Raw genomic sequence first — 26,754 nt, forward strand, 5'->3', positions numbered from 1 at the left:
TGAATAAATTAAAATTGTGTTCCCAAAACGAATTTGAATTTTCTACCACCTTTGCGTTAATTTTGGCTGCGAACCTTAAAATTGGAAAATAAATTGTCTCATTCGATGAAAGTAATACAATTAGTCAAAAGCACTTTTGAAAAATAATTTATTTCATACTTAAAGCGAAAATTAAATAAAATTCCTAAAACTAAAATAAACATAGTTATAAAAAAATACATATAATGTATCAACAATACGAATTCGAAATCAAGCATTAGAAGTTTTTATTTTTAATTAATTTTATATCTAAAAATAAACAATATTTACAGTTTTATGACATTATACAAAAAGGACATCTACATTTATATTTTTTACAACATTTTTGTTTTATTTTTTTAATAGTTCAACGAAATATAGTGTTTTCAATTTTTATAGGAAACATTTCTCTTCTTAGTGCAGATTTATCAAACCTTTTCCTCCCTCTCCATATTTAATTTAAATAATAATTAACACTGTTCATATATCAGTTTTTTCACATCCTTTTTATATGAGTTGAATCTAATTCAACCATATCAAAGTTTAAAAAATGAAAAAAGGATCAACATAAAAATTAAAAAAAAGAAAACATCAACGAAAAACTAAAATTACAGCCACGTCTTTTGATTCCCCTCGTTGAACATTCCATGTTGCATAAACCTGTGAGCACCCAAGTTGTTGCTAGTATTGTTGTTGTTGTTGTTGTTATTATTGTTGTTACAAGCTGCTGTCGTAGCAACAGTAGTTGTACCATCATCAGTAACAGCAGCAGGAGCAGCAACAGAACCATCTATGTCTGGCGGGTTGTCACTAGTTACGACCACGTCAGGTTTGCCATTGCCAATTTGTCAGGACACCCCTTTTCGGTTGGATGCCCATCGCTGGTGGTGCGCTGGATGGGCCGAATTGCTCCTCGAGAGTGTGTAGTCCTTGCTGCCCAAGGAATTCATTGAGTATACATCCTTGTTGTTAGCCGAACCAATGTGAATGGAATTTGTCGTTGCTGTAGTGGAATTAAAACCGCTCTGTTGGTTGTTATTGGTCATCATAGTCGATGTTCGTACAAGTCCTAGTTTTTGAGAAATGAAAAAAGACAAACAAAATGAATGAAATGATTTTTATTAAGTGCGGTATTTTTTACTTCAAAAAAATCTATTGTGTGTATGTGTTGGAGTCATGAAAAATATTGAATCCTTGGAAACAAGTAAAGATTTGATTTTAATTTTAATACAAACAGAAATGTCCAAGCGTTCAAAAGTAATCTTATCCGGCTCTGCCGTTTTCTAAGAGAAAGTTTATATCACCTATTTCATGAATTTAAGATTTTATGTAACTTTGAGTAAGAAATTTCGTGCCATCAAAAACCACCTTTAAATTACTTTCATTTTAATGGAAGCAATTTTGCCTATGGTGAAGTTTTCAATTGAGATTTTTTTGCGTGTAAACTTTTAACTGAAGAAATATTTGGAGAGAAATGATAAATTCCAAGAAAAATAATGTTGAATAAATTTTCAACTGAAATTCTATGTATAGTTGATTGACGTACACGTCAGATTATTTTCAGGATTCAGGTGAAAACTAGATATGTGCTTGCTCAGAGCATTTGCAGATGAAATTTGCATTTTTCCTCGAAATCAAAATTTAATCTATAGTTTAGAGGGATTTTATTATTAAATAACATGTGTTATGCAGTTATGCAATTGAATTGTTATTTTTTTAAGTTTGCTTTTCTTGTTTAAATTATGCATAATTCTTTAATTTAAAATAACATTTTAAGATATTCTTAGTTGAAAATATTTTTAGGGTTTGTTCTTTTCAAATTTGATGTTAAAGATACTATTTAAAATTTCGTATCTATAGAATTACTAAAAGTTCGATATTAAACATTTTAAGAATTTTTGAGGAAATGTAAAATGTGTGTTTTTTAGGCTTGAATATGACGAGTTAACCAATAGGGTTGAAGTGCAGTGAAGTGTTGGAAACCCTGAAAAAAAGCAATTTGACAGCTAACTGTATAGGGTTAATAAAAATGGAGCGTTACACGATAGAACAACGTATCTTCATTATTAAAGAATATTTCAAAAATAGTGGAAGCTTGGCGGCTGCAGTTCGAAAATTTCATACAAAATATGGTCGGAATAGTGTCTTAACTTCGTCAACTGTGAAGAGATCAATTAAAAAATTCATAGAGACTGAATCCGTTGGAGACGCCAAACACACTGGTAGTCCAAAAACAAGCCGTTCAAATGCGAATGTCGAAGCAGTGCGTGAGAGTGTTGCTGACAATCCGGGAACCTCAATTCGGCGTCGTGGACAAGAATTGCAAATTTTAAGAACCTCTCTACAGCGTATACTCACCAAAGATCTGTGTCTTCATGCTTACAGCAAAATCATCCTAAGCGATTAAGCACATTTTCATCTTGTGGGTTTGTCAATCGCCAAAATTGGCGCATTTGGGGTTCGGAGAACCCACATGTGATTGTCGAAAAACAAATGCATACACAACGCGTGACTGTATGGTGTGGATTTTGGGCTGGAGGCATAATTGGGCCATATTTTTTTGAAAATGATGCTGGTCAAGCAGTGACTGTTACTGGTGCTCGATATCGCGACATGATTACACAGTTCTTTCTGCCAAAATTGGATGATATTGATGTGTCCAATATGTGGTGAAACAATTCAATTATGTGTTGGATGTGTTATTCCATACATAACCCTATCCTATGTACTTTACGAGCCAATAAAAATATAACTATCAAAAGACTAAAAACGGCGTTTTCTATTTAATTCAAATCTTGCGTTAATTTTGGGACACCCTTTAGAAGCACAGCAGTGTTACATCGTCATCACAGTTAAGAAGAGCTATTATCTCTGCATCGCATACTACATCAATTTCAGGGAAGGTTCTTCTCACTTCTTTCAGGATTGGACACTTTTCGATGAAACTCATAATGTTTTCTTATACCGATATGTTGCATAGCGTGCAATTATTGGAAAATCGTTTCGTCATAAAGTTCAATTTTGCCAATTTTTCTCTTATCTCAAATATAACCGCTATTAATGTTTAATAAGAATTAATCTCAAAAACTAATTTCATTCACAATGAAGACTGTAAGCCTGTATTTTTCGTCTAATGTTCAGCCAATTCCTTTTATTTCCCAAATTTGAAAAGTCTACAGAGCTATAACTTTTGGCAATCTTTGATAAGGCATGTCAAAAAATCTCAAAAGATTTTTAGTATGTAGCTAAAGCGTTTTCATAAAGAGCGGAGACAGTCCGGTTTCAATAATGACCATATAATTTTGTGTGTTTTTCGGTAGTTGAAAATATGTTTTAACCTTAGTAATTTTTCAACGCTTTGAGATTTTTCGTATCCACGAGTTTGCTCTGCGTACAGCATTATAGATTCGGCTACTGGAGTGAAAATTTGAATTTAAAGTTATGGGAAACACGATGCAAAGCATTTTTTGCAGTCTTTGAGGTAAATAAGTTAAAAGGACAACATCGTCAGCAAACAGAAGTGCTTATTCTTGGTTTCAGCTAACCCTATCCCATCGGTCAGATAGGAAATAATTTCTTCGACAAAGTAATCCTTAATAACATAACCATCAATTCAGATACTATTAGAGCTCGATTTATTTTTATAAAGGTATACCTTATTGCTTAGCAGGTGAACAATTGCACCAACATTAAGAAGCTTTGGATGCATACGGATTTCTTAATGACGAACTAAGGAAACGCAATATGGACAACGAATGGAATGTTAGGTCTTTTAATAGACCACGTGCAGCCGAATATCGGAACAGTGTGAGCGAGCGCTTCATGACAATCCGCATCAAAACTGAAGTCGTCAACATAAGCCTAATATACGCGCATGAGCCAAAATTGTCCTAGGAGACATCTGGGGCGCGAGACGTTCTGGTAGCTAATACGCAGTTTACACATCTTGATAATCACAAGGGAACTTGTAAAGTTCCTGATCAATCATCTGTCCACCAGATTGACTACTTTATACTATCAACGTACGACACTTCTCCAGTAACATTTGGGGCCAACATTGCCTCGGACCACTACGTCGTTGTAGTCAAGCCCGATCCAAGCCAAGGAAGTACTGTGAGAAGTTTTGTCTTGAAGCAGTCAGAGATGCCGCCTCTGAAGTGGTAGGTTTACACGGCCAAGTCCCTATTGACTTAATATTTACGTTACGGTAGATCTTGGAAAAAATCCCATAATTTTAATGCGATACCCACCATATCTTTATCGACTTAAAAGCCGCGTATGACAGCATCTATAGGGAAGAGCCTGACAGAGCAATTTCTAGTTTTTGCATCCCTGTCAGATGGGTTGAGTTCGTATCCCGGTTTTATATACTATAATATTTTAGTAAAGTAATTAAACATAAAATCCTTTGACTCCTATTATTATTTAATTTAATGCACCTTTTTTTGTAAAAAAACGGGATTGTCAGTATTTGACGGGATTTTAAAAAGCGTTATTGCAGTTGATCGGGATTTTGATTAAGTAGGATTTCAAAAGATGGGATTTAAAAAAAAAACAGTATTTTAGAAGACGGGATTATAAAACTTTTTTTTTCTTTATTTCGTAAAAACGGGATCTTAAAATGTATCCGTTATGAGAAATGACGATGGAGAATGCACGCTGCTCTATTAAGGTCGGAAAAGATTTCAACGATGCATTTGATGTCAAAAAACGTTTTAGACAAGGTTAAGTGGAGTGTTTTTGAGCATTGCGACGGAAGCGGAGAAGATGGGTTTAGTGGTCAATGAGGGCAAGACCAAGTAAGCAAGTAAGTAATTAATTTATTTATAAATATTTCAATACAGTTTTCTTTTTTTACACTTTAGAATTTCAGAAAGTAGTTAGCTTATAGCAATGAACAGTTTAACTTATATATAAAATGCTCATTCGACTTAAAGCTTCATTCTTCCCATAGTTAGTTTTATGGAAGTCAATATATATAAAATCAAATGTTCGCAGGTGATGAGTTCCGCCTCGGTAATTCAAATGTAGACAAGAAAGCAAATAAGGTGCATCAATTTCACCATTGATGAAAAAATACTAAGTCATTATTAACACGCCTTTGATGGAGGGATTGCAATTGAAAAAGCTGAATACAATGTTCATAGGGAGGCAGATCATAAGGATCTTGCCAAGGAAGACCCTTTAGGGCAAAGCGAATGAAATTATGTTGAATTGATTCAATCCGAGGACGAACATGGCAATTGTACAAAGAAATATTAACATATTGATCATTGAACTCCTTTGTCCAGCGTTTTATAAAACCAAGCATAGAACTTGCCTTATTGACAATAAAATTAATGTGATGTGTAAACTCTAAGTTGGAACAGAAATAAACACCTAAATCCTTAAATGTGGGGACGCGACAGAGTTTTTGCTGTGATATACAATAATCAAATACACTAAGGATTCGTTTTTTTAGTAAAAGTTATAGTCTGGCATTTTAAAGGGTTGAGGGAAAGGCTATTTTTTCCACACCAAAATGTGAAATTATCAATGTCGGCTTGTAAAAGGATACGATCATGGGTGGACTTCATAATCTTAAAAATTTTCATGTCAGAGAACTTCACTTGAACGTAGACATGACGATACGTCGTTAATAGACAGGATGAACAGAAAAGGACAAAGATGGCTTCCCTGGGGAACACCAGATTGAGCAACGAAAGGTTCTGAAAGACAATTTCTAAATTTTACCTCACACGATCTATTTTCAAGGTATGATTTAATCCGAGCTAAGAAAAATGGTGGAAAACGAAGAGCTTTAAGTTTAAATAAAATAATTCCGTGAGTAAGTTGGTCAAAAGCTTTAGAGAAGTCAGTGTATACACAGTCAACTTCATAACCTTGTTCTAATGCGTTAGAATATAATGTTTGAGAATGTGAGAAGAATAGTACCGGTTGATCTTTTTTCACAAAACCACGTTGCTGTTCGCAAATGAGATTGTTACTAGAAAATGCTACACTTTCTTAAACAACTTGTTTAAGAAATTTAGGAATTCAAGAAAGCTTTGCAATGGCCCTATAGTTGCTTATATCCGACCTTTCTTGAAAATTGGTTTTAGAAACGACTTCTTCCATATACTGGGATATTTGCTGTTTTTAGAGAAAGTTTGAATAAGACCGTAAGAGGTTCAACTAAAGCATTACTACACTTTTTTAGTACTATCGGGGGAATACCATCGGGACCGCCTGATCAGTCATCATTCAACGCAGATAAAAGCACAGGTATGTGACTTCAGCTAGTTTGCGAAAAGGAGTGCAGATTATGAAAATATACTTCATCAACTTGTGGAGGGCTATTAACAAATGACTCACGGAAATTTGTTGCGAAAGCGTTACAGATATCAACAGTTTTATCTAACGAAAGGTTCTTGTTAGTGATGTTAACTGGAAATCCATCTGATTTTTTCTTTAAGTTTCCAAAATTTTTTAGAATTCTCTTTCAAAGAGGTGTCCATATCAGTAACATAACAAGCGTATAAAAAATTAGAAATAGACTGAGATTCATTAAGGAATTCAACATAAATAGAGAAGTTGATTGGAGACAGAGTTTTGAGAAAAGTTGGCCATGCCTTTTTTCTTTTGTTTCGAAGTAAACGCAATTATTTTGTGTATTAAGGGTGGTTAATGTTAGTATTTTTTGATTTCTTAAAAGGTATATTTTTTTATAAACAATTATTAAGGATCTTTTAAAAAATTGAAACTGCTTCGTCAATATTAGAAAATGCTAAAGTATCAGCAATTCCAGAAATGGTTAAATCTTCAGACAACAACTGGAAATTAACTCTTCTGATTTCTGAAGTCAAAATTATATAAGCAATCAAAGGAATTACTGTGTTCAGTACGGTACGTTTGAATGAACATAACGAATTTTATAAAGCAAGACCGACTATATGCTGTTATCAAAAACGACATAGACCACACACCAGCGCTGAAATCAAACGAAGAATAACTCTTTGAACTTAAAATTCAAGTCAAGTTAAGTCCTTTTTAGAGCATTTCAAGACACTATTTATAAGACGCGCATCATCCCCGTTCTCATTTGCTGATGTTTAGACCCTGTCAAAGGAAGATGAGAGCGTCTTAGGATGCTTCAAGATAAAAGTTCTTCGGGTGATTTTTGGTTCCGTCTGCAAAGATGGAGAGTGGAGGACAAGATGCAACGACAAACTGCACGGGCTGTACAGCGACCTGGTTAAAAGAATAAAATTTCAACTACTTAGATGGCTAGGTATGTTGCACGAATTGACAACCGCGGAAGGTCTTTGAATCCAATCTCGAGGGATAACGCACGCAGTTGGGAGAGGACCTCAGCCAATTTGACAGAGAAACAGCACGCATGTCGATTGTTGAGACCCAGGTCCGCCTGCACTGTAACACCACTTTAAGTAAGTAAGTAAGAAAGTCATACAAAGAGTTATTTATTTCCTGTGAAACCATGTTCACATATAGATAGAACATCTACCTAAGATTCTGCAAACAAATACATATCTAAATACGTCAAATTTCGGAAATCAACTCTGGGCATTTATGCAACACACCTACACAAAATGTTTATCATGTTGCGAGAAATTTCGTTATTACAAAGTACACATTATTATCTACTTAATCCGGGCTAACCGTTTATAGAACTTATAAAAACATTGGTATCCTTGGATTGATAGCTGTCAATAAAGTGAAGAAGTTTATCTGAAAATCTATTCAATTTAAATTATAAAATTTCCTTTAATTTCATTGCAAATAAATACTCACAAGCTTGTGAAAGTGACAATAAAGACTCCTTTAATCTACCACATTATTATTGCAAGTGAGTGATAGAAAGTTAAGGCATTATTAACCATTATAAAAAATACATATGTATATTATATCATATGCATATATCATACAAGTCACAACTACCTCTAAAAACGACAGAATTGGTGGGAGAAATGTCCAAAAATGACCTTTTAAGCATTCTTGAAACACTTTTGGATTCTAAAATGGAAGAAGTTGCAAAAAAGAACGATATCGAAGCAATTATTATTTCTTATCAACAAAAAATAGCTACGAAAATTCACGTGACAAATAAAATCGAGCAACTAGAAAAAAAGTTAGACCAATCAGAAAGCAAAACGGAGGAGATGGAAAAGAAAAACACAGAAAATAATCTGTTGCTACGGATAACAATACAAAAAATCAGGATGAAAAAGAGGTTGCAAGAAACATATGCATGAATGTGATAAATCCACCGCCATCTGAAGCAGACTTGCAAATTCGCGAAATACGATCAAGAAACGATAACTTAGAGTTTTCTGGTCAGACTTAACTCGAAACAACAAGTTATCTCTGCACTCAAGGCATCTAGCGCACTACGTAACACCGGAATCACAATGACAAAAGATCTGCCGGCCTCCGTCCGGCCTCTGTCCGGCAAAAGAAATACAAATTGATGTGTATCAAAAGACGGCTTAATGCATTTAATTCGCAAATTAAAGTGCTGGTTAGGGATGATAATATGTTCATCAATAAAAGTGTTTTCTGCTGGAGCCCCATGTTGGGTTTGATTAATATCAACAAGCATAACAATGCCACAGATGGAGTTAAAATTCTTTATGACATTTACAATGCAGACATAGTTCAACAGCTGGGTTCTCTAATTGTGACAGATGACACTTCGGGTGATAGTTCTGCCAAAAAAAATAAAATTAATTTTGTTAATTTTAAGTTTATATATTGATTCCAGAAACAAGATCAAATACATGAGGAAGTGCTGGTGGGGGACGTTATTTCGGCATCAAAAAATCTCTATCTGATATAAATTGCGAATTAGAGGTGGAAAATGAAGTCAATATATTAGAAATTAAATTGGGGCCAACAAAGTCGATTATAACTCCATCATATATAAATTGTAATCACTGGGATCGAGATTTCAATGTGCTCAATAGTTTCATAGAGAACAATAATAGTGATGAAGTTATGATAATCGGGGACCTTAACGCGAGGATAGGAATTAGTGATGGAAAAGAAAACAGATTTGCGGGAAAAATAAGGAATCCGAAAGACACTACTGTCAATACACGAGGAACGTTTCTGAGTCTGATACGTGTGGAGAGTATACCTTCGTAGGCCAGCAGGACAGTTCAGTGCTGGACTACTGTCTAATAAAGGAAAATTGGATTCCTATAATTTCAGATTTCATGGTCAAAAGTGTCCCGTTTTCTTACCACTTGCCATTAGTAGTTGAACTTCTTGAATACCAGGGAAAATTATCTAAAAGCAAAGAAAAATGGTTCGACGTAGATTGCGAAAATCCACGCAAAAAATCATTCCGAAGGTTAAAAGCTTTTAGGAAATTCAGCTGCCATTCCTTCAAATAAAATGTATTAATAATTAGTAGATGCAGAATTCAAAGAAATATGCAATGAAAAAAAAAAAAACAAAGTTCTATGAAACCGAGGCTATTAAACTTACAAACTGCAAGGATTCCAAGGAATTCTGGATGGCGATTAACCAATTAAATGGAGCAAAACCAAAAATCAGTTAGAAACTAAATATCGATGTAGTGCATAATCACTTCCTATTGCTTTTGAACCCAGAGTCTTACGCTTCCTATCCAATACGCTAAACCTTCGTACCCGAATGATATTTTGGATAGTGTCATAACTCATGATGAAGTTAAAACCGTATTAGTTACATTGAAGGACGGAAAAGCTTCAGGACCTGATGGTATACCACTGGAATTCTTTAAATATGGAACAGAAAGGCTAACTTTAAATTTAACATCGGCTTTCAATACAATATTGGATACTGGAAGTATTCTAGAACAGTTTAAAAATTCTTTAATGCTTCCCATACACAAGAAAGGCAACATTGATAATCCAACCAACTACCATGGGATATCCCTTTGGATTCATGACAATAAGTTTCTTGGAGAGTTTCAGGCAGGTTTTAGAAGCAGCTACTCGACTATCGACAATATTTTTTTACTGCATAGCATAGCGGCAACCTCTATTGAACAACGGTAGCAAAAGCTACCTTTAAATCGACAAAAAATACGTAGAGCTTCTATACGTCGATCACTGTTCTTCAAGTTTTACAATTATGGGATGTCAGACAAATTTTGGCAGGTACTAGAAAGCATCTATGACGAAAATAAGGCAGCGGTATGGAATGGGCCGAAAAGTCGGAGATGGGAGTCAAGCAAGGTTGCAATTTAAGGCCAAATCTTTTGTCTTGTTAATAGAGGACCTGATTGATTTTGTTCCTGGTGGAATTGAAATATCGAGGACACTCATCAAAGCCTTACTCGCCCGAAACCCTACAGTTGATGGATAACCGACTAAATGTGTATTGCCGGTTATGGAATCTGACAGTTTTTGTTGCAGTGGCAGAATCTATTATGACGTATATATAGCACAGGTATGGGGAGGGGAGACGTTTGAAACTTTGGAAAAACCTCAGAGGTTCTTCATTAAAAAATGAGAGCCGAGGCTATTAATGAAGCTACATCCTCGCTGCATAGATCTACATACAACCATCTAAATACAATTTATGCGAACGTAACTACTTTCGAAACGAGAACAACCAGGAGCTCATATCGGTAATTTTGAAAATGAAAGGTGAATTAATAAGCCTTAAGTTTATACCACATCGAGAGGATCTGCTTACCTATTGCAGCCTTTGCAACTTAAGAGTAAGGGGGGATGTAATCCTTTTCATAGGAAAGTGTCCAATTCTTTTGAAATAAACAGAAATAAATGTACATGTGTATATAAACGAATGTTAATAAATCGAATTATCTATCTATCTATCTGGTATCCTTTAGACAACTAAAATAGGATGCATCATCAGAGAAAAGTTTTTGATCTTTTTTAAGTTTGATAGCAATTTGCAAAAGGAAACGGTTTTCCACCGTTAAGAAAAATAAAATAAAACTACACAGTAGTTAACATTGTCATCGAATCTAAGTTCTCATAACCGCTTCTGTTTCAATTTCAAATATTCGAGGTCAAAAGATTACGTCTTACTTATGGGTAGTTGCAAAATTTGATGTAAGCACTTAAATTTTTGAAAACAGACTGCCACCATCTTTGCCCTTGTTTCTCGATTCTTCTTTGAATGTCATTTAAACGAATATAACTTTTTTTATTAATTTTAACAATTTGTAGTTTATGATGGAGTATATTTTGTTTACGACAAGACACAACCTCATATAAACCTTATGAGTTATAATTTATGACACCAAATACAAATACAAATTTCAGTTAGAGCAAAATTAAAATTTAATGTTTCTTTTATAATTCTCAAGTAGTGTAGTAATTGCATTTAGTTTATAGTTCAAAGTACATAAAGTTTAAACAAATTATTAAACTTAAGTGTCATAACATTTAAGTTGTCTTTTTTATCTATTTAGCTCAAGTTTTCATATTCTTACCACAGTGAGAGATACGTCTATGATGTTTTGGTGATCCAGGACATGTGTATAAAAAGGACCTTTCTGTATCTGTATAGAAGCAAAAGAAAAACCATTAGCTCACATTTATAAGAAGATATTAAATGAAATAATAATTTTATTTTTACGAACCATTTCTTATAATTCTATGATGATCTGGTGAGCCTGAACATGAATAACGTGATGTTAGTGCTTCACGTCGTTGCAAAGTCTCTGCTCCTAAGTGGACGAATGGACACCATCTAAAGAATTGTTTAAATCCTCTTCGAAATCTTAAAATAGACAACAAAAAACAAAGGGTTATTGTTATTTGATAATGAAAGCGAAATGATTTAATACTTTATTTCTACCCGCATGTGACTCACATTGATTCCCTTTAGAAAGCAACATGCTATAAACATCAATCAATCTAATTAACGTCATCAAATTGCAATTAGAAAATGATGATGATAGTCAAAGGCTACTTACAAACATTATATTCGAAGTAATAGTAACTACATATATCTATGGTTAAGGCTATATAATGGATTCAGTTGTTTGCAATCAAAGTGATTTGCTCATTCGTGTATTCAGGAGCAGACTCTGGGTAATTCAATGGTTTGCTCGTTACCGGTATTGACATTTCGTGCTCTATAACTTTTCAAAGGATTAGTAATACTCAGAAAATACACCACCCTTCCTAACAACGTTACATACTCGTACGTAGCCTTGCTTTTATTATCCTCTGTTATGTGTGGAAGGCTTTAACTTCATAAAGTAACTGCCTGGCCATCGCTGAAACGAGTACAAGGGTTATTACTCAAAAGAAGTAAAAAAGTCGGGTTTTATTTTTGGCATGATGGACTTATCAGCGTTGGATATCTTCTTCAGGAGCATTTATCGTAAAGACTTGCTTTTAGAATAATCTACAGTTTGGATAATTTGATGTGGCAATCAAAGTGCTATCATGTAAAATATTGTCAGTTGTGAGGTCTTTGACGGTAATTTGGGTTATTGCTAAACTTTTATTACTCGCTTCGACAGTTAGAATAACTTTAGTTCCGGTTTAAATTTTAATGGTTGAAGGGATGAATGAGCCATTTATTAGCGGTAGTTAAATAACCCTTAGGGTATGAGTTCTATTTCCTTAAGATAATGTTTAGTGTTCTTAAAGGGGTTGAGTGTTTACAACTTTTTCTTTCAGCTTCTTCTTCAGCTATGTGTAAAAAGTTAGTTACTACATGTTTTTGTTTTTCTTTTAAGATCTTTCATTCAATTCAATTTATACGGAATCAATTAAGATTGAATATTTTTTTAAGTAAACATAAACAATTTGAATTGGTGCCCGTGCCAATGCTAAACTTTTGTAGACTGACAGCTTTTGAAAGTACTCTTCGAATGCCAAGGCCACGAGAATGAATTAACTATAGTTCTTTTTCATTACTGTGCAATGGGAATATGAACTTTATGAACTTTTAATTGAAGAACTTTCTGCCACTATTGAGAATAGAACAAATATTGGTTACAGTGTCATCAGTCATGTGGGCTATGTCCTGAATAGAAAAAGTATTGATTTCATGTAGAATATTACAAAAGTGAGTGGGATGTAACACAAGCTGAAAAAAAATTGCAAATCATATTTTCAACAAATTGGCTTGTCAATCAAAGAACTTTATAAAACCTATGTAATCATGAATAGAAGTTAAAGCTGTTCTAAATCAATTATGTAATATTTTTGGTAGGACTTTATTTCATTCAAAAACATTGTCAGTTGGATTTTTTTCAATTCTACTAAATGTGAACGACAATATCCTTTTATGTGATAATACAAGTTTGAAATCAATATCTTTTTTTTGTTTTTGGAATTAAAATTGGAAATACATTTTATAAATTAATTTTAATTTTACAACTAGTTAATACAATTATTACAAAAAGAGGCTGGGTTGCGACCCACACTGATAACTTATCATTCCGTCCGTCGTTTTGTCATACATAAAACGTTTGTAGGAATAATTAAACAAAATTTAAAAATTACAAACAATACTTTGCATTTGATGAAATAACTTGATTTGAATTGAATGAAATTAAACTGAAGTCAATATCTTTTATTTTCACGAGATATCGAGAACTGAACATTTATTTTTACCAAATTTGCGTACTATTTTTTGTAGATTTTATTTTGTGTGAAAAAACGGACTGTTGGATTTTTATAAAAAATTTTCGGCTTAAATTTTTATTTTTGAAAAGATATTTGAGCCGAAAGTAAATTTGTACAAAGTTTTAGTATTGTTTTTTTTAGAAAAACATTCAATTAAATTTTTCTCAAAATTTAACTAAATGTTGAGAACAATAATTTTTAAAAGATAAAAGAAGTTTAAAGTCCATATTTTTAAGTGTTTAAAAGACATTTGAGTCGAAAATCAAAGTTAACCAACTTTAATTGATTTTCTTAAGTTTTTATTTTTTATAAAAAACTCTCAATTTAATTTTTTTAAAAACTTTACTAGATGTCAAAAACGTTATTCTTCGTTTCCTAAAATTGTTTTATAGATAAAATAATTTTTTCTTCGTAAAATCTTTGAGGTGACCAATTTTTTTTTTGCAGTTTTCTAACTTTCCATAGGAAGTTATTGTAATGGGTCCGATTTGTCGAATTGAAAATTTTGACATTTCTCGACGTCTCAAGGTTATTAGAGCCGAAATAAAAGATTTTTAGAAAGATGTCTGTGCGTGAGTGTGTAAGTACGTACATATGTACGTCCGTACGTTCGCTACGTTTTTTTCGTGGTCCATAACTCTAGAAAATTGCAGAAAGATGCAGAAAAGGCTCTCAAGAAAATTGTGTGCGTGGTTTTTCTATCATAGCAGTTTTAAAAAAGGTGAACCTTTTTGGTTAACCCTAAATATCTCACGAGCCAATACCGCTAGAGACTTAAATTAAATTTTATATAATATATTGTAACGTGGTTCCAAACAAGTAAATTTTTTGAATAAAATCAAATTAACGGTTTTTTATGAATACAAAAATACTGATAAAAAATTTGTCACCTCGAAAATTTTACGAGTAAAAAATGATTTTATCTCCAAAACAATTTAGTGCAACAACAAAAAATAAAGTTTTTATCATTTGGTATAAATTATCATTTGAGAAAAATCGAATTGACAGTTTAAAAAAAAAAAAACATTACTCAAAGTTGTGTGAATTTCGACTCTAATATCTTTACAAAATTTTAAGATATAGGCTTCAAATTAATTCTGTTTTATAGAGAAACTGTCAGTCTGATTTTCGACCTAAGCGCAGCTGCAAATCTGCCTTACTTTTTGTAACTGATGAAATAAGAATGGCTATGGACAGTGAAGACACCAAAGACATATTCTTCTAGCTCTTGGACAAGACATATGAGCAGTGCCCTGGCTATGACATTAAAATTGTCTTAGGAGATTTTAATGTTCTGGTAGCTAGTACGCAGTTCACGCATCTTAATATCCACAAGGGGACATGGAAATCTCCTGATCAATCAACCGTCAACCAGATTGACCACATTGCGATCGACGCACGACACTTCTCCAGTATCCAGGATATCCGAACATTCCGAGAGGGCAGCATTGACTCGGACCACTACCCCGTTGTAGCCAAGGTACGGCTACGGATATCCCGATCTAAGCCAAAACAAGGAAGTACTGTGAGAAGATTTGACGTTAGACGGCTACAATCACAAGAGACTGCGCCATGTCCTTTTCCGATCGAGTCTCTAATAACCTCTTAAAGAGTCCTATGCTGAAGAGGAGAGAGGAACACCGGCTTCTTAGATGGAAAAAAAGAGAGCATGAGAAGCGCGCGATCGTGGAGATAGAGGGATGTTACAACAGGAATGAGGTTCGTTAATTTTACCAAAAAATAAAAAAAACTTCCCAAGGTTACCAGCCACGAACCGAAGCCTGTAAAGATGATCAGGGGAACATCGTAGTAGAACCGCAGTCGATGCTGAGAATATGGAAACATCACTTCTCCAAATTATATAACGGCGATGACGAAACGAATTCCGCTGTAAGGGAGATAGAACCACTCAACCTCGGCGACGCAGATCAACAATTCCGCCTACCCGACCTTGACGAAGTGAAGATAGATATATCTAAACTAAGTCAAACAAAGCTACTGGAGCTGACGGCATCGCTGCCGAACTATTCAAAGCAGCAGGTGATGACTTGGTACGGAGCATGCACCAACTCATCTGCAAAATATGGTCGGAAGAAAGCATGCCCGATGAGTGGAATCTCAGCATAGTGTGCCCGATACATAAGAAAGGAGACCCTCTAAACTGCGCCAACTACAGAGGCATCAGTCTCCTTAACATTGCGTATAAGATCCTCTCTGCCGTATTATGTGAACGTCTGAAGCCATTCGTCAACAACCTGATTGGTCCTTATCAGTGTGGTTTCAGACCAGGAAAGTCCAATATCGACCAAATATTCACACTACGGCAGATCTTGGAAAAAACCCAGGAGCTTCAAATCGATACCCACCATATCTTTATCGATTTTAAAGCCGCGTATGACAGCATCTATTGGGAAGAGCTCTACCGAGCAATGTATAGTTTTGGCATCACTGTCAAACTTATCCCTTTGTGCAGATTGACGATGGAGAATGCACGCTGCTCTATCAAGGTCGGAAAAGATCTTACCGATGCATTTGATGCCAAAAAAGGATTTAAACAAGGGGATGCACTGTCATGCGACTTCTTCAATATCGTTCTGGAAAAAATTGTGCAAAACTCAACCGTCAACACTAGAGGCACAATCTTCCAAAGGTTCATCAATTATTAATTATATTGACATAATTAGAAGATCAAAGCGTGATGCCAGTGGAGCGTTTTTGAGCATTGCGACGGAAGCGAAGAAGATGGTTTTAGTGGTCAATGAGGGCAAGACTAAGTATATGCTGTCATCAAAAAAGGACACTGAACAACGACGTCTTGGACAAAACATCACCATGGACAGCTATAACTTTGAGGTAGTTAAGGACTTTATCTACCTAGGCATCGCTTTTAATACAGACAACGACACCAGCGCTGAAATCAAACGAAGAATAACTCTTGCAAATCACTGCTTCTTTGGACTTAAAAGGCAATTGACAAGTCAAGTCCTCTCTCGAACATCTAAAATCATCATCTATAAGACACTCACTCTCCCGGTTCTCATTTATGGCGCTGAGGCCTGGATCCTGTCAGAGAAAGATGAGAGCATCTTAGAATGCTTCGAGAAAAAAATTCTTCGGGTGATTTTTGGTCCCGTATGGATAGATGGAGGAGAAGATATAACGACGAACTTAACGGGCTGTACTGCGACACTGACCTAGTTAACAGAATTAAAGTCCAACGGCTTGGTCATGTAGAGCGGATGGACATCAACGCTTCATCCCGGAAGGTCTTCCAATCCAATTCCAAGCGACAGCGCAGTCGAGGAAGAACGCGACTTAGGTGGACACTCAGGTGGGTGAAGAGCTCAACCAACTTGGCGTGCGAAACTGGAGACAGCTAGCTAGGGACCGAGCAAGCTGGAGACGCATGTTGGTTGAGGCCCAGGTTCGCCCCGGACTGTAGCGCCACCTTAAGTAAGTAATGTACAGTGATCATGTTACATTGCTAACATTGTTAGATTATTTAAAGGCTTTTGATACTGTTAACCACTCAATTCTTTGTAGAAAGCTGCGAATTAGCTTTGGGTTTTCTTTAGAGTCCTGTAAGCTTGTTCGTTCGTATCTCAGCGGAAGGCAACAATGCGTGGTGGCCAATGGATACTCGTCCCAGTGGAGTGCCACAGGAATCTATCCTTGGACCAATCCTCTTTTCACTTAACATAAATGAGTAACCACAAGTTGCTAAACATTGTTTAATTCATCTTTATGCTGATGATGTGCAGCTCCTGATAATTCGACCTTTTGGGGCTAAAAATGATGCCGTAGCTTTAATGAATGAGGATCTGCTCCGCATTTCATAGTGGTAAAAAAAAGCGAACTCCGCCTTAACCCTGTCAAATCTGCATCCCTCTCCATGTATCGCAAAAACTTTGATCAATCGGGTTTAAACCTATTAAAACTTGACGATGAAACCATTGAATATGTTAGCACTGCTAGAAACCTAGGAGTAGTATTGAATCGCACTCTCACTTGGGATGACCACCTTAATAGTGCCATTGGTAAAGTCTATGGAAGTCTCCGCCTTCTTCAAGTCACTCGAAATTTCATCTCGATCAAAACTAAACTGCTACTTGTTAAGGTCCTTATACTACCAATTGTGCTGTATGTTTGTGAAATCTTTTGTAAACTAGACTGTGTGATGAGCCGCAAATAGCTTAATTAGCTTACAACAATATTGCCCGCTATATTTATAATCTACGTCGTTATGATCACATATCCATTTTTGCGGTACGGATTTCTGGTTGTAGCCTAGATGGCTGCATAAACTTTCACTCTCTGAGTTACCTGCATGAAATCATAAAAACACAACAACCTGATTATCTATTTTATTCGTATCTTACGCCTTTGGAACGCTCTGCTCATCGCTATGAGAAGAATAAGAAGCATAAGTAGATTTAAATCTTTACTTTTCAACTATTTGGTAAATAATTGATGTTAAATTTCTTCATTTTATATAAATATGTAAATAGAAGTCTTAGTTATATAATTTGTATTCAAATTCTGAAATTAATGTAAAGGCTTGCAACACTTTATAAGACTCATGTCCTCCCTTGTAAGCGATTTTTGAAATAAATAAAATACAAATACAAAAATTCTTTTCAACATTCAGTAATTTTTTCATACAAATCTTACAGTCAGTTGCTTCATAAAAATTAATACCTACAAAAAGAGAACGCAAAATTGGTAAAAATTGATGTTCGGTTCTCGATATCTCGTGAATAATACAATATCAATCGGAACTGAAAATTGATTTGCACTTGCATCTTCGGGAATTGCTGCTACATTATTAGAATTTGGTAGGGCCGCACACTCTGCATTGAAATTGGCATTGAATGTACGGGTGATTGAAAACACCCAAAAAAAAAGCAGGCAAAAGTTCTGCTATTAACTTCAATTATTTTATATGATGAGTGCACAATGACAAATAAAAAATCAATAGAAGCATTTAATCGAACAATGCAAGATTTACACGGTAATCAACAGCTGTTTTGTTGATGCTTTGATATTGCTGTCAGGGGATTTTCGTCAAACATTGTCTGTCATTCCTCAATCAACTCCTACTGATGAAATAAACGCCTGTTTGAAGTCATCAGTTCTTTGGAGATATGTACGAAAATTGACACTGAACTTTAATATGCGTATTCACCTACATAATGATGCAACTGCCCATGAGTTATCAAAACAATTGTTAGAAATTGGTGATGGCAAAATACCAATCGACAGTACCAAGGGATTGATCACTTTAACGAACAATTTTTAGTACAATTCTGCAATCTATAGATGAGTTGATTGAATGTGGTTTTCCGAATAATCTTCAGAATTACAGAAATCATGATTGGTTAAGAGAACGCACCATTTTAGCAGCAAAAAACATTCATATCAATGCCATTTCAAATTCAAGCGAAACTGCTAGATGTAGTCACGACATAAAAATCAATTAACAGTGTTATGAATCAAGATGAGGCAATGAATTATTCATTTGAATTTGAAAAATTGGAACCCGCAGGTATATGTATCACCGGATTGCTTGAATCTGAAAATTGGTTCTTCGAATATTATTGCGAAACATTAATGCACTAAAACTGTGTAATGGCACCAGATTGGCAGTGAAAAAGTTATTGCCACATTTGATTAAAGCTACAATCTTAACTGGTAAATCAAAAGGAGAAGTGTGTTTGATACCGAGTATCCCTATGATTTCAACTGATATGGCATTTGAATTCAAAATATGACAGTATCCTGTGCCTTTATCATTTGCGATGTTCATAAAATAGTAAAGCCCAATTGCAAACACTTCACGTTTGTGGTGTCATTTTGGAGGATTTATTTTTTTCACATGGCCAACTTTATGTTGCCTGTTCCAGAGTCAACTGTTTATTTAATCATGCTCAAAATTGAAAAACTAAAAATACCCACCATAGTAAGAGTACAAAATTCTTTTTTATTTTTTAAACAATATATTATTTGGGTCATTTGGACTTTTGAATAGCTAGCAATTTAAAATATTTTTTGTTTCAATAAATGAACCTAATAATCATTTTTTTTTATTACTGTGCCTTATACGTAGCTAAGCACGTACCGAGCCGCTAGTATAATATAAAATTCAATTCAAGTCCCTAACGTTATTGGTTAGTGAGATATTTAGGTAACCAACATTTCCACCTACTATGGTAATAAAACAACAAACGCAACTTTCTTGAGTGCCCTTTCTTCATCTCTCTGCATTTTTATCTGTAAAAGAAAACTTATTTTAAATCTATATCTCTTCTGGTTCTTGAAGTATGGACGACGAAAAAAAGTCTCGAACGTACGGACGTACGAACATTCGTACACACGCACGCACAAACATCTTTCTAAAAACCTTTTATTTTGACATGACTACCTTGAAATTTTTCAATTCGACAAATATGACTCATTACAATAACTTCCTATGGGAATATAATTAAACACGTAACTAATAATTATGGTCATAATATTTCTTTTTTATTATAAAGTTTGAACGTTGATATTATGTTTGAAACACTACATCATTTTAATGACCTACACATGAATTTTTGCATTCCTTGGAGGTAATTTTCGACCACTCTTTAACATAACTCCCATATCGTGACGAATGTTGGTTTTTAAGTATTTGAGAGTTACGAGAGTTAAAGGTTTATGTGAATTAACACGGTAATAAGCGCAGAATCGTATACTTCAATAACAGGCAAAAAAATCGGTTATTATGACCATAACGCTCCGAATTGACGGTGACGTCGTTTTCGAAGAAATAAGGTGCCATCACACCCCTGGGCCAAAGAGCACACCAATGTGACTTTTTGTCGATGTAATGTTCTCTCTTCAATTACTTGAGGATTCTCAGAACGACCAATATGAAAATTGTGTTTATTAACATATGTATGCACATACGCACCGAGTGAGAAATGTGCTTCGTCAACAAGGAAATACATGTTCGAAAAATCGCCATTCACCCCCTGTTGTTCAAACATTCATTTGACGTAACTACGACGTTTTGAATGGTCGGCTGGCTTCAATTGTTATGTGAGCTGAACTTTATTTGGATGTAGGTGTTGATCCAAAAACAAAATAAGGTATAATGTGCCGCAAGACAGTCCGAATTCCGGAGAAAGACGAGGAATTGACACATTCAGGCGTTCAGCAACACTTTTACTTACAGCAGCGATATTTTCTGTGGTACGAGCGATACGATGATGCAGAGGCCTTACCTGTAACCTATTTAGCCTCTTTAAACTTTTTTACAATTTTGTAAATTTTAATCTCCTCTTAAAGTACGATATGTGGCTGTGGGAAATTCACCATTTATTATTAAGAATTTGTTTGCGTTATGCTATAGTTAAGCGATCCATTTCCGTAATTGTCAATTTTCAACTGAGATCAAAATTGCTTTAAGAACTTAGTTTGACAGATGTCGTATTCCAACCGTGTACTTTTTGAACCTCAAAATGGATAACCCGTTATAATTGCGAGTTCCCACTTGGAAATTCTTTCAGTATAACTTAAAAATGTAAAGGTGTATCATAGGTAGAATTCCAAAATCTTTGAATTAGGGTCAACTTTCAGCTAATCGGTTTTTGTTGCAAATGATTTTAATATAATTTTTTTGAGCATTTAGCAAGAGTCTTACAGTACTGGCATTCGCAAAAGCCGAAGGAAGACCATTCAACAGCAACCTTAAGAGAGAGTTAATATAAACTATAAAAAAAAAACAACGGACCGAGTACGGAGCCCTGAGGTACTTCAGATATCTCTTTTAATTCTGCATTATATAATTTCCTAACCAGTAAATCATGATCAACTATGTCAAAGGCTTAAGTAACATAAACAAAGTAACCATAGTTTGTTTATTATGATTCAAGCTGCCATAGATCTCATTGCAAAGTCCGAGAATGGCATCTTCGGTTGACTTTCCAGACCAAAATCCAAATTAATTTTCTTAAAAAAAAAACAATTTTTATCTATGATAGAAATACTCCTTTTTTCAATAGTTTTTCGAAAATGTTTTAAAAGGTGGGAAAAAGAGAAACATGTCCATAGTTTGGTAAGATTCGTATGATAATTCAATTACCAGAAGTTATTACAAAAATTAGAACAAAAGTTCACTTGAAGAGTTTATCAATTCTTTGCAAGAGAAAGTGCCCATGAAATAACTTTAATGTGGCACAGGCTGTCATAATTTTTGAACCAGTTTCATTTTCAAATAAATAAGGTCCAATCACACCGTCCGTCGGCACAAAACCAGATGATCCAAGAATCATTCATGGATTTTTTGACCCCCATATGAATAATTGTTTTTATTTACTCATTTTATATCACTGAAGATTATTTGTTGAAGAAAATTCGGACCATTTTCATTCTTGTCAAGGAACCAAAGATACGACTTAGCTTGAATTATTTTGTTTTTACTTAATTTTAAAAATCTTAAGAGATAAGACTTTGTGAAAAATATGGTGTAATGTCATATAGGAAAATATTGTAATCGCTCCGATTTGCCAAATTGAAAATTTTTAAATTTTTCGACGTTTCAAGGTCCCTAACGATCGTACGATCGCGAAGTTTTTTCGTCGTCCATAGCTCAAGAATCAGAAGAGATATCGACTTCAAATACATTTTGTTATACAGATAATAATACACAAAGACGTAGAAAGGACACTCAATAAAATTACGTGGACGGTTTTTTACCATATCAATTTAAAAAGAAAGGTGAACATTTTGGTTAACCCTAAATATCTCAGGAAAAAAAAACCCTGTAACGTGATACCAAACATATATGTTTTTTTTTAAATTCCAATTAATCGTTTTTATAAATCAAAAAAAATATTCGTCACCTCAAACATTTCACGAACAAAATATTATTTTATCCCCAAAACAATTTTGTGCAACGCAGAATAACGTTTTGAACATCTGGTAACATTTTAAGAAAAATCTAATTTATAGTATTTTTACAAAAATTTAAAACCTAAAAAAAAAATTAGCAAAACTTGTTAAACATTGATATTCGATTCAAATATCTTTTCACAAATTAAAGTTATTGGCTTCAAACTTATTTTATCTCAAAAAAAATATTGTTTTCAACATTCAGTAAATATTTTATAAAAGTCCACCAGCATTTTTTTCATAAAAAAATTAAATTTACAAAAATAGTACAACTCGATATCTCTTGAGCTTAAGAAGATGTTGAAGATGTTCATTCAATTTGTATTTACTTAAGAAATAACATTTTTTTAAGAAATGGTACTAGAATCATTATCTTACTAACATTGGTTTTATAATAATTTCAACAATAATTTGCATAAAATTTGTATTATTGGTGATTTTAACTTATCCGATATAAATTGGTCATATTCCTTAAGTGAAAATATGTTTGTCCCATGTGATTTAAAAAAGATTCTGAATTAACTTTTATTGATCATTTATTTGCTTTCAACTCACATCAAATTAATAGTATTGTTGATAATTTAGATAAAATTATTGATTTAGTTAAACAATTCAATACACCATAAGGAATTATATATTGAAATAAAATTATATAGATATTTAGAATTTAACTGTAAAAATCCAAAATCATTTAACTTCTTAAAATCTAACTTCATTGAATTCGATAATTATCTTGAAACGGTGGACTGGAATACTGAATTTTTAAACCTAAACTTGAAGAAAATGCTTAACCGTTTCACGTTTATCTTAAATAATGCTTTTAACTTATTAACTTATATCTCAAAACCTCCGTGGTATAACAAAAGGCTGGCTCATTTAAAAAATTTAAAAAATAAATCATTTGTCAAATATAAAATGTCAAACGCGTTCGATGACAAACATTCATTTTGTAAACTTCGTAGTGAATTCATGGTTCTCAGCAAATTCTTGCACAGAAATTATATATCGAATATGGAACTTAATTTGAAAAGTGATCCGAAACGATTCTGGAGTTTTATTAATTCTAAAAGGAAATCAACTGGCATTCTAACTAAGATGCATTTTAGAGGGGATAATTCTACTGCCATTAATAAAACTCTTAATCTTTTTGCTCAATTTTCTGAATCAGTTTACTCAACTTCACAAGGAAACTTGGATTTTCTTTCAGATACTTCCCCTAAAGTATATATTGGCTCAATACGTTTAGAATTATCTGAAGTATTAAATGGTCTTCAGAATCTTAAATCCAATCCCATTCCTGGTGCCGATGGTATTCCTGCTCTTCTCTTAAAAAATGCTCTAGTTCTGTATGCTTTCCATTGCAAATTATATTTAACTTATCTTTATCGTCCGGAATATTTTTGGATGAAGGCAAATCTTCTTTTCTGATCCCAATTTATAAGTCCGGTTCCAAAAATAATGTTGAAAGTTACAGAGGCATTTGTAAGCGTTTCAAAATTCCTAAATTGATCGAAAGTTTCGTAAAGACCAAACTGGATTTTTTTTCGTAAAAGAACATGTAAGCGATGCCCAGCATGGGTTTATATCGGGTAGATCAACTGTCACTAATCTCGCATGTTTTCCTGTTTTGTTATTAATTGTATAGAAGGTCAAAATCAATTAGACGCTATCTACACGGATTTTAGTAAGGCATTTGATTCTGTATGCCACAACATACTGCTTCGTCAGCTTCATAACTTTGGTGTCCACTCTAATCTCCTTCAATGGATTTCATCTTTTTTAACTGATAGGGTACAAAAAGTAAAACTTGACAACCAAACCTCGAGATCTATTAAATGTTCCTGAGGAGTTCCCCAGGGCAGTCATCTTGGCCCACTTTTATTTATAATCTTTATCGATGATATTTGCAAAAACATAAAGTTCAGCCAAAAGATCTTAAATTATTCTTTAAAATTGAATTCCATGTATGATTGCTTTAATCTCCAATTAGACCTCGATCAATTATCAAACTGGTGTTTGCTTAACTGTCTTAAGCTTAATGTTAAGAAATGCTTCGCTATCTCTGTGTCTAGAAAACTTTCAACTTATGAGTTTGCGTATTCTCTTGATCGTATCCCTCTTCAGAGAACTGCTACAGTAAAGGATTTGGGTGTCTCCTTTGATTCCAAGTTTACGTTTGTTCTGCACATCGATGAAATTGTCACTAAAGCCAAATCTATGATTGGTTTCATTAAAAGAAACTCAACTGACTTTTCGGATCCCTATAAGCTTACATCTCAATATATCTCACTAGTTAGATCCTTACACTTGAGTATGCTGATATCATATGGAATCCATTCCAACAAACATTTTCGGATAGAATTGAGAAAGTTCAGAATCGTTTCACAAAATATGTGTTTTGTAAAATGCGCTGGAATTTTTGTCCAGATTATGTTACCATATAAAGTGCTCTAACCTTAAAGTATAGGACAAATTTTGGAATGAATAAACAAGATTGAAGGTCAGTTAGGGAGTTCACCGAAGTATTTAGTCATATTGACATAGCATGGTATAGAAACAAATTCAAAATTGATTTGTATTATCTATTTTTAAGAAATTAATCATGGTACAAATAAATAAAATTGGTAAAAATTTGTTTTCGACTAACAATCTCGTTAGCAAAAAAATAATTTCTAAACCAATCTATTTTATTGTTTGATGTTCAAATGGTAGACATGTGCATGCAAGAGGACACAAGCGTCCACAGGTTTTTCTCAAAACCCACCTCTGTCTATAAACTCCTACTTTCACCTCCCCGCGATGAACATCGGGTGCCTAGTACCTCAACTGATGATTGGGTTCCAACCCCAGTGGAAAGTTGTTGGGAGCAGCAACCGAGAGGCACCTCGGCAGCGGACGAATTCTCGAGATGGAATCAACGGTGGCGTCTACAGTTCCAGTAAGGTTGAACTACTTAGTGAACAGCTTATAGGGATTCTTTGACATATTCGGAGCCCAGGCCTGTAAGGAGCGGTTTATTAGGCTATCCTTCCTTGGAGTTATACTAAGGATCTGGCCCTCCAGGTTGTTGGTTGTGCCGTCGGGGTGACTTCCTGGCCACGTTAAAAATTCCTTTAGTTTCGAAGCACCAACAATCCTCGGATACGGACGGATTCACTGTTAACAACCCACGCAAACGAAATAAGGACAACGAACTTCCGATATCTACGTGGAATGTTAGGTCCCTTAACAGACCACGTGCAGCCGAAAAATTAGCGGAAGCCCTAAACTGCTGCAAGGCAGATATTACAGCCATCCAAGAAGTGCGATGGGATGGACCGGGCAAACGCAAACTCAAAGACAGCGATATCTATTACGGCGACTGCTACCGAGAACAAAGACAGCGTCTATTTGGGTGTGGATTTGTTGTTGGAACTAGACTCAGGCAAAAAGTCTTCAGTTTCAACAGTGTGAGCGAGCGCATCACGACAATCCGCATCAAGGCTAAATTCGCTAACATAAGCCTAATATGCGTACATGCCCCAACAGAGGAGAAAGATGAAGACACCAAAGACATATTCTTCGAGCTCTTGGAGAAGACATATGAGCAGTGCCCTGGCTATGACATTAAAATTGTTTTAGGAGATATTAATGCCAAGCTATGAAGAGAAGACATCTTTAGTGGCGTAATCGGGAGATACAGCCTGCACGACACCACCTTCGACAACGGATTCAGGCTGGTCGATTTCGCTGCGGGGAGCGACGTTCTGGTAGCTACTACGCAGTTCACACTTCTCCAGTATACAGGATATCCGAACATTCCGAGAGGCCAACATTGACTCGGACCACTACCTCGTTGTAGCCAAGGTACTGCTACGGATATCCCGATCCAAGCCAAAACAAGGAAGTACTGTGAGAAGATTCGACGTTAGACGGCTACAATCGCAAAAGACTGCCATGTCTTTTCCGATCGAGTCTCTAATAACCTCTTAAGGAGTCCTATGCTGCCTGCATTAAGCATTGAAAACCAGTGGCAACATTGCCTTGCAGCCATCAGAGATGACGACGAATGCCGGCAAGCGCACGCAGCCAAACAACAGGCATACAAAACGGCGCTGCACAAAAGGGCTAGAGCTGCTCGCGAGCTCTACGAGCAGAAGAGGAGAGAGGAACACCGGCTTCTTAGATGGAAGAAAAGAGAGCATGAGAAGCGCGC

The 26,754-nt window shown here is 34.7% G+C and overlaps 1 protein-coding gene across 1 annotated transcript in view; it reads right to left on the reverse strand.

Annotated features, from left to right (window-relative positions):
* Positions 1-231: 231 nt before the first annotated feature.
* Positions 232-26,754, reverse strand: part of LOC129939353 (tachykinin-like peptides receptor 99D) — a 222,462-nt gene continuing 195,939 nt past the window's right edge. Inside the window, exons 8-10 of the mRNA XM_056047333.1 lie at positions 11,621-11,760; positions 11,471-11,539; positions 232-1,087 (exon numbers count right to left, since the gene is read on the reverse strand). Of these exons, the coding sequence (XP_055903308.1) occupies positions 867-1,087; positions 11,471-11,539; positions 11,621-11,760 (430 nt within the window). The 3' untranslated portion in view covers positions 232-866. The remainder of the gene's footprint in view (positions 1,088-11,470; positions 11,540-11,620; positions 11,761-26,754) is intronic.

Source organism: Eupeodes corollae, chromosome 1 (genome assembly GCF_945859685.1).
Source record: "Eupeodes corollae chromosome 1, idEupCoro1.1, whole genome shotgun sequence".
Classification (NCBI taxonomy): Eukaryota; Metazoa; Arthropoda; class Insecta; order Diptera; family Syrphidae; genus Eupeodes; species Eupeodes corollae.